General features: G+C 64.1%; 3 protein-coding genes across 3 annotated transcripts; 2 read left to right on the forward strand and 1 right to left on the reverse strand.

The window, feature by feature from the left end:
• Positions 1–628: 628 nt before the first annotated feature.
• On the reverse strand, positions 629–2,049 carry MNEG_9502 (pre-mRNA-processing factor 39; the record flags this gene model as incomplete). The annotated part of the gene is made up of 5 exons (XM_014042023.1): positions 629–796; positions 978–1,081; positions 1,341–1,466; positions 1,660–1,847; positions 1,980–2,049. Coding segments are annotated over 5 exons (656 nt in total), but the record flags the coding sequence as incomplete, so codon positions are not given.
• Positions 2,050–2,659: 610 nt separating this feature from the next.
• MNEG_9503 (hypothetical protein) lies at positions 2,660–3,749 on the forward strand (the record flags this gene model as incomplete). The annotated part of the gene is made up of 2 exons (XM_014042024.1): positions 2,660–3,014; positions 3,289–3,749. 2 exons carry the CDS (start codon positions 2,660–2,662, stop codon positions 3,747–3,749), a joined length of 816 nt encoding a protein of 271 aa, XP_013897478.1.
• A 1,500-nt stretch (positions 3,750–5,249) lies between these two features.
• MNEG_9504 (hypothetical protein) lies at positions 5,250–6,680 on the forward strand (the record flags this gene model as incomplete). Its single annotated transcript, XM_014042025.1, has 4 exons — positions 5,250–5,449; positions 5,685–5,889; positions 6,140–6,309; positions 6,539–6,680. 4 exons carry the CDS (start codon positions 5,250–5,252, stop codon positions 6,678–6,680), a joined length of 717 nt encoding a protein of 238 aa, XP_013897479.1.
• Between the last annotated feature and the right edge of the window lie 1,344 nt (positions 6,681–8,024).

Consider the following 8,024-nt stretch of genomic DNA (forward strand, 5'->3'; position numbering starts at 1 on the left):
CCCGCCCCTCCCGGCGCCGCGACGGAGGGCCCCTCACTCGGCGCGGGCGCCGCCGCCGGCTCGGCCGCCGCCGATGCGGCCGGCGGCGCGGGCGTGGGCGCGGGCGCGGGCGCGGGTGCAGCAGCACCTGCGGACGCCGCGGGCATGCTGGCCTCTAGCCCTGACCGCAGCGCCGCCACCTGCTCCTCTGACAGCAGCTCACTGACTTGGTGCTGCTCGGCGTGGGCGCGCAGACTGTGGGCACGCGCGGATGGGTGATGGTGCAAGGGCGGTCAGTTGGCGCGCGCGGGGACGGGGGTCGCCAAGTGGGAGCTCGTCAGGAGCCAAGTCCGGAGGTGACAGGGTGACACAGTTCGGATACGTGGATGTGAACAAACGGGTAGACTGAGCTCCAAAGGGTGTGCGTCTGCCGTGGGCCCCTGCAATGCTTGCACGGACATGCAAGCACGCCCGCACACACGCGCACACACACGCACGCTCACACGCACGCACACACACACACGCATGCACACACACGCACGCTCACAAACACAAACACACACACAGGAATACGCAAACAATCACGTGTCACACACACATACATGTGCAAGCACCGCCGTGCCTGCCCCCCCTCCAAAGAGGGCCTCACCCTGCCTCAAGCCGGTCCAGCGACTCCAGGGGGCACTGCAGCGCGCGCGCATACACCGCCGCTGCCGCCGCGGGGCCGCCGCGGCCGCGCTCGAAGGCTATGTATGCGTCCCACAGCGGCGCGGCGCGGTAGTCGGTCGAGCAGTAAGCGACGCCGCGCTCGAACACGCTGCAGGGGGGGGGGAGGGCGTGGATGTGCATGGACGGCGGCCACTGCTCTAGCAGGCGCTCGTCCTGCTGCAAACAAGCATGGTCTTTCGCGCTTCTGGGCCACGCAGAGCGTGGATCTGAGCTGCGATGCACGCATGACCTGAGGAAAGTTGCCCTTGGCAGTGCCGCCGCGCTCGCACCTGCGCACGGCTTCCAGGTCGGCGCCCTTGGCCACCACGTGCGCGGCGTAGTGCTCCCAAAAGGGCACGCTGTAAGGCACGGCCGCCGCGCCGCGCTCGAGCGCCTGCGTGCGGGGTTTGACGCGGCGCACTGTGGAGATGAGCGGCCCCTGCATTCTCACGCTGCGCTGCTGCTGTGCTCTTGCCTCAGTCTGGTGCATGCGGCTGCCCATGCTGAAGATCGCAGCCGCAGCGAGCACACGCGTGCTGCACGCATGTGATGCTCGCCCCCGCCGCGAGCCGCTGGCCCCGAACGGCCAGGCGCATGGTGACATCGCTCGCTGCCGCAAGCCGCCGCCGCGGCCGGTTGCCAGCCTGGCGCACCTCAAGCGCGAGCGCGTCGCGGCCGTGGCGGGTGAGCGCGTCTGCGAGCTTCTTCCAATATGCATAGCACAGCGGCCACTCCGCCAGGAGGGCCTCGTATGCCGCCGACAGCTGCTCTGGGTCGTCCTGACACCATCAATGGCCGAGGGTGAGCGGGCGCGCGATATGGTCTCCGCATGCATTGGGGGCCGGGGCGGAAAGGCGGCGTGTGCAGCGTAAAGCAGGCGGTACACGTGGCTGCACAGCACGCGTCGGTTGGAGGCTGCCCGCAAGGTCAGCAGCGGCTGCCACGGTGCTATCATAGCGGCTCTGCCGCTACAAACGCGTGCGAGCCCGCGGCGACGTGCGTGGCGCGGCCGGCCGCGGCGGGCGGCTCGCGCTGCAGCGAGCGCACCAGCTTCTCGGCTGCCGAGGCGAGCGCTGTCCACCCCGCAAAATCCTCTGGCTTGTCCCGCACCACGTTCCAGCACTCTGCCAGCTTCGCTGCTAAAGGGTCCAGCGGCAGATCTGCAGTGGATCGAAAGGGCGATGAAGCATGCAGCAGCGGGAGCCCATTGGGGTCTGCGGCGGCAGCACCGGGAGCGACGGCGCTTTATGGCAGGTGCGCGCACTTGCGATCACACAGCCGCGGCCGCTCACCTGGGGCCACGGTTTGCTCAACGGAACCGTTGGCTAAAGCCATATCCTGTGCCTCTACTGCCTCCGTCATGGCTGCTCTACACGCCCCACGGGCAGTCCAAACCTGGGCGTCACGAGGAAACACCTACAGGGATCATAATGGCTGTTGAATTCTATCGCTAACGATTGCTTTGCTCAGCAAATGGGAGCTTGAAAAAACACCGGGGATGATCTCGGTGCGACGACGACGAAAGCCTCGGAAGCGTAGCGCGCCGCAGTCTATGATGCGATACATTGTGTGATAATTACGTGCACGAAGCATATGTAATGCATATCCTCTCCTCGTTTTTATCAGAATGCTTGCCGCTCGATCTGATGTACACAGCACCATCCTCGGGCCAATCGCGCCGAGACAAAATACATACGTTTTAGAGCGTCCTCTGCGCCGTTGGCAGCGATCGGCAGTGCCGATACGCCTGGCGCCGCGCTCCATCACCGCTGCGCGTGCTGCCAAGCGGCCTGGGGGGGGCGGCGGCAACGGGGGCAAGAGCGATGACGTGATCGACAGCATCCTCAAATTTGCTGACAAGTATGCTGGCATGGGACTACCCCCACCCAAGGGCCGAGCAGGTCCGACGTGCGGGCGCACAGGGCGCGATGAGCAAGTGGTCGGGGCCCCAACAACAGGAACGCCCGCATGGATGTACGCAAAGACGGCTGATGAAACCGCGCTATGCACATTCACACCCCCACCCGCAGCGGTGCGACGGCCAGGCGGCGCCGCCGCCGCGTACCAGGTCCCCTTCACAGCGAACCATGCGTTGCTGCTGTCCCTCGCCGCCGCGTGGGCCGCGACCGCCCTGCTCGGCCTGCTGCCGCCCGCGTCGCTCGCCCTGGACCGCGCGCGGCCTTGGACGGTGCTGTCCGACGCGTGGCTCAGCCCCGGGGTCGACCTCCTGGCGCGGAACCTGTTTTTTGGGTACGTCTTCGGACGCGTGGTGGACAACGTGGAGGGTGGCCAGGGGCTGTGGCTGTCATACGTCCTTTCGGCGGCAGGTTGGTTTGGCGCGGTTGATTCTGAACTCGACCTCAGACGATGGTGTGGATGGGGCGGCTGCTGTGCCACCGCCTGCCTGGCAGTTCCTGCTCCTGCAGCGTGCTCACTGCTTAGCTCTGCCTGTATTTCCTGGGGTTGTCAATGACGCGTTGACCATCAGTTGCGCTTGGCCACCTGATGCAATTTCAGAACCAACTTCCATCACCATCCCTTTGCTGACCCGACGCCCTACCCCACCCAACCCCGCCCCGCGCCGCCTCGGCACCCTTGCAGGCGGCGCCGCCGCCGCTTTCCTGCTTTTGCCGCGCCGCGCCCCCATTGCGGGCTCCGCCATGAACGGGGCCCTCTTCGGCCTCTTTGGCATGGCCACCCTCTTCAACGCCGCGAAGTCGTGGCACTGGCACCGCTGGTTCGAGCTCGTCGCGCTGCTGCCGTTCGTCGCGCTGCAGCTGACGTCGTCGCAGGCGGGGCTCGCGCAGTGGTGCGTGCTGCGCGGCGTGCGGCTCGGCGGCTGGGTGCCGCTGATCGGGGGCCTGGCGGGAGCGGCGGTCTCGGCGGGGATCTTGGCGCTTGGGCGGGTCGTGGCGGCCGGCATTCAGCAGCAGCAGGCCGCCGCGGCCGCGGCCCAGCAGCAGCAGGCGGGAGCCGAGGGGTCGGGGGCGCCGCAGCAGCAGGAGCCGCTGACCGCGTTGCTGAGCAGGGCAGCTGCGCTGGTGCTCAAGCGGCTCGTGTGACTCTACAAGGTTCTTCCTATTGTTGTCTGGATTTTGAGATGTCGTGTGTTGTTAGCGAGCGATGAGGGAACCTTGGGGATTGTTTCCTGGCTATCCAGGCCGACACGTCATGGGTGCCGCTGTCACATAGTGGGGTGGCGTGTGGTGTGTGTATGTTGCTAACTCGCTTGTTGAGATGTCTTGTCCAAAGCGTAATCACTTTATTCTTTATTATGATCATCACTTTGTTTGCTCCATACCTCTGCTTTCGTAAGCAGCACACATCGGTCTAAACCCAAGTGGTTGACACAGGCCGGCCATGGTCCTGCAAGGCAGGAAATTGCACCATTGTAACACATCATATAGGCTGCTTGCACAAGCTGCCAAGGACTCCTTGGCAGCTTCGTTCGGAAGGAAGCAAACGGGTTTGGGTTGATGGGCGGGTGAACCATCCGAGTCTGAACAACCCTTTCTAGCTGCCTCGAAGCAGGTGAAGAGTGATTACTACAAAAGGCTCTACACCTGGAGCCTTCATTTGTGGCATTGACTGTCAAGATCATGATAGTAGAGGGTGAGCAGTCAGGGACATGCGTGGGGTGAAGCAAGCTAGGGCTGGGGTGACGGCATCTGGCTGGCCCGCAGGGGCAAGACAAGCCTGCCGGCAGATCGGGTTTGTGAAGCGTTGTGGTTGTCAGCTGTGGGGCTTCAGAGACGGCACCAGCCTCCAAGGGTTTAGTGGGGACATTGGCTGGTCACACCAGTTTATGCAGCCCAACATCTTGATCGGCAGGCTGCTGTGTCAGCAGTGGACGCAGGGACGGAGGGAGCGCAGAGTTTGTCTGCTGCCGTGCAGCAATCGGGCAAGGCAACCCTTTGTCTGCTGCTGCGGGGTCATGCGATGCGAAGAGTTACCCATCGGCCGCATCTGTAGCCCATCTTGTGAAACAGCCACAAGCCGGCATGCAAAGGCATCTCATCATACGGTACTGTCGGTTGCCAATGACCAGCACCAACCGCAAGCGCAGGGCCTCTGTGAAGATGTGCCGTGCGACATGGCATGGTGCCCTCCAAATTTTTGAGGTTTGCTGCAGAATTACATCTGTGAGGGAACCTGCACACGATCCAGGCCAGCCCCGGCCAAGATCATCTGGCACACCACAGATCACAGCAAACAGCGGCTTTCCCCGCCGCCAGGCATGGTCGCATATTACGGTATCGCCAAGAGAACGATCGCAATCCTTGGCGTTTTATATCTTTACCAGTACCGTCAATATGACGAGGCCAGGCTACATACCCCTTTCCGACGGGAGCCGTGCCCACGGCTCCACCTCGCGGGCGCGCATCGCTGCGATCGCTTCTATAGCAACCCTTGCACTTCTAGTCGCCTGTTGGCCCGGGAACCTCTCATCAATATGGCAGCACCGGCAAGCGGCCATGATGACGCCGCAGCGTGGTCGCGCCGCACATGTGCCTGCGCACACGCAGCAAACGCAGCAGCAACCTCAGCAGTGGCAGCCATCAATGGCCGCCCTAACCGGGCTAGCCGTCGACCAGCCTAAGCGCGACGCAGTCGCTGCAAGTGCCGGCATGGTGGCGCTGCCCAAGGAAAAGGTGCTGCTTGAATTGTTTGTGATGAGCAAGTGCCCGGACGCCAGCTACTGCGAGCACTACCTGCAGGAAACCGTTGAGAAGCTGAGCGACATCGTGCACGTACGCACAGAGTGGGTGGCGGTGCGAGCGGAGGTGGTGAGCGGAGAGAGCAGTGGGCAGCTGGATCGTGCTGGGGCCTACTCGTCAGATGGGACACGCATATACACACACGCACGTGCACACACACACACACACACACACACGCACGCACGCACGCGTGCACACTCTCACACGCACACGTGCACACACACACACACACACACAAACACACACACACACACACACACACACACACACACACAACAGGTACATCATGCAGGTCGACAACAAGGGCGGCATCACCTGCAAGCACGGCGACGAGGAGTGCGCCGGCAACCTCGTGCAGCTGTGCGTCGGCCGCCACACACCCCCAGATCACAATTTCGACTGGTTTTACAGGTTCCTGACCTGCTCCTGGGACAGCGGGCTGCCGGTATCCAGTCCTGAGCTGGTCACTACCTGCCTTGATAAGGTGGGTGCGAACCCTTTGATAAGACAGCAAGTCGCCAGGCGAGCAGGCGCCCTGGGGGCTACAAACGCGCAGGTTCATGCAGCGTAGCCGACGCCAATCAGCTGCACCTGAGGCCCGATTGATCATCAGAAGCGGTGCGGCCGTGGCGCTGGATGCAGCCTTGACGCCTATGCCGCGTGGCCACACCGGCTTGCGTGTGCAGCGCAACTCACGCAGCCGCCCACGACGCCCGTGACCGCCACCCGCACAGGTCGGGGCGTCGGACGCTGCACGCACCGCAGTCCAGCGCTGCATCGCCGGCCCCCAGGGCCGCGGGCTCCTGTACGCGAGCGCGGCGGTGGTGGCCAGGCGGGGCGTGGTGCACAGCTGCACCGTCGCGGTCGACAAGCGGCAGCGCTGCGTGCGCGATGGCGGCGAGTGGTGCGCGGGGGCTGGGAGTGGCGCGGCCGGCGCGTGCACGGGCTTGGGGGTCTGTGCGCCGCGACGGAGCGCGTGCATGTGTGCTGTCAACAGACCCGCAGCTCACTGCATGACATGCGCATCTGCATCGCTGCTTGCCCATGCCCGCACGTCTGCCTTCAGCCGCAAACGGCCCTGCTCGTTCCCAAAGCGCATGTGCACGCGCGGCCCTCCTGCTCCTGCCTTGTAGGTATGACTGCCCAGGCGGAAGCGATGTGGCTGATTTTGAGCGCTCCATCTGTGACGCCTACAAGAAGAGGACCGGCAAGGACGCGGACGCGTGCGGGGAGCAGCGGCGCGAGGGCGAGGAGAAGCAGCCACGCACAGCCTGAGGGGCCGCAGGCACGTGCGCCGCGCCCGTCAAGGTGTCGCCTGTGGCTGCCGGTGTGTGAGCGGCAGTGGAAGGGCTTGGCGCACCGCCAGTTCGCTGGCGCCGCCATCAGGTCGCGACTTTGTTGTGTCTTGGACGTGAGGCAATCCTCCCGTTTCTGGGTGCCCCTCTCACACCCTGAGCCTCAGCGGGGAAGCGGGCCCCCTTGCCCTGACCCCCGCTGAGCTGGGGCTCTGCACCGCAGCCACCAAGCGCAGCCGAAAAAATGCCCAGTCACACTTGGGGGACTAGGCGACAGTGCCATCCAGTCAATGGTATTGCCTTGGTTACAAAATGGTGTTATCACAGTTCAAAAAAGACTCCCCCTTCAGCAGCTCGCCCCGTTTCAACGCGTTCATTGCCACTGTCGGGGGCGCCGACGCAGCTGCCACCCTTAGACCCTGGCAGTGGGAAGCACGTTGCCCAAGACCAAGGGGTGTGCAATCCTGCAAGCCTCAAGCACGCAGTGCGTACAGGTAATGGGACCCATGCAAACACAGCGGTTATACACCACCATGTTTCATGTCGCATGCCCACACCGGCATCAAAATTGAGCAGGGGAGGCAGTGGCTTTGCGGCCTGAGAAGGTAAGCGCAATTTGCCAGAGGGGCAGTAGATGTGTAAGAAGCCCTTTGATCAAAAGGGCATCGCTGGTCCGGATCGGGCAACGCACTTGCCTGTGCAATGCAAAATAGGGAGACCCTGAGCTGCCCAGCTGTATATGGCACACGTGCCGGCTGTCGCGGCGGCAGCCGGCGAGAGGCTCGGATGCCGCGTGGTACGCGCGGAGCCGGAAAGCGCAGCAGCGCCAAATGGTGGTGCTAATGTGTGTGGAGTTGCTGTGGCCGCGCACACGCGCGTGCCACCAGTGTGGCCGCGCGCACGCGCGTGCCACCAGCCTGCTTGCATTGATGAAGGAGCGTCGCACGGGCGGCATGGCGGCTGCGGTGTGCGGGGCTCGGTCGTTATTCAATGATTCACTGAATGAAGCTCTGAGCTGCGGCGGTGCACAAGGTGCACCGCCGCCGCAGAGCAAGCACCGGCTGCAGCTGTGCAAACGTAGGAGTTGCTTCCTGCAGCTGTGCAAATGTAGATGAGGCGAGGCGATGCAGGGCTGCCAGGTGAACAACTACAGGGGCCGAGCTTCAGGGGCAGTCGCCACCATGCCCACGCCTCCCAACCCCTCCGCCTCGTCAGCGTCTGTCTGAGACACAGCCGCAGCCGCCCCCATGCGACGCACCGCCCGTCGCGCCCACGCGCCTCAGCGGCTCGAGACCTTTGGGTCGCCCCAGGGCAGCGGCGGGCG

Source organism: Monoraphidium neglectum (genome assembly GCF_000611645.1).
Source record: "Monoraphidium neglectum strain SAG 48.87 unplaced genomic scaffold scaffold01960, whole genome shotgun sequence".
Lineage (NCBI taxonomy): Eukaryota > Viridiplantae > Chlorophyta > Chlorophyceae > Sphaeropleales > Selenastraceae > Monoraphidium > Monoraphidium neglectum.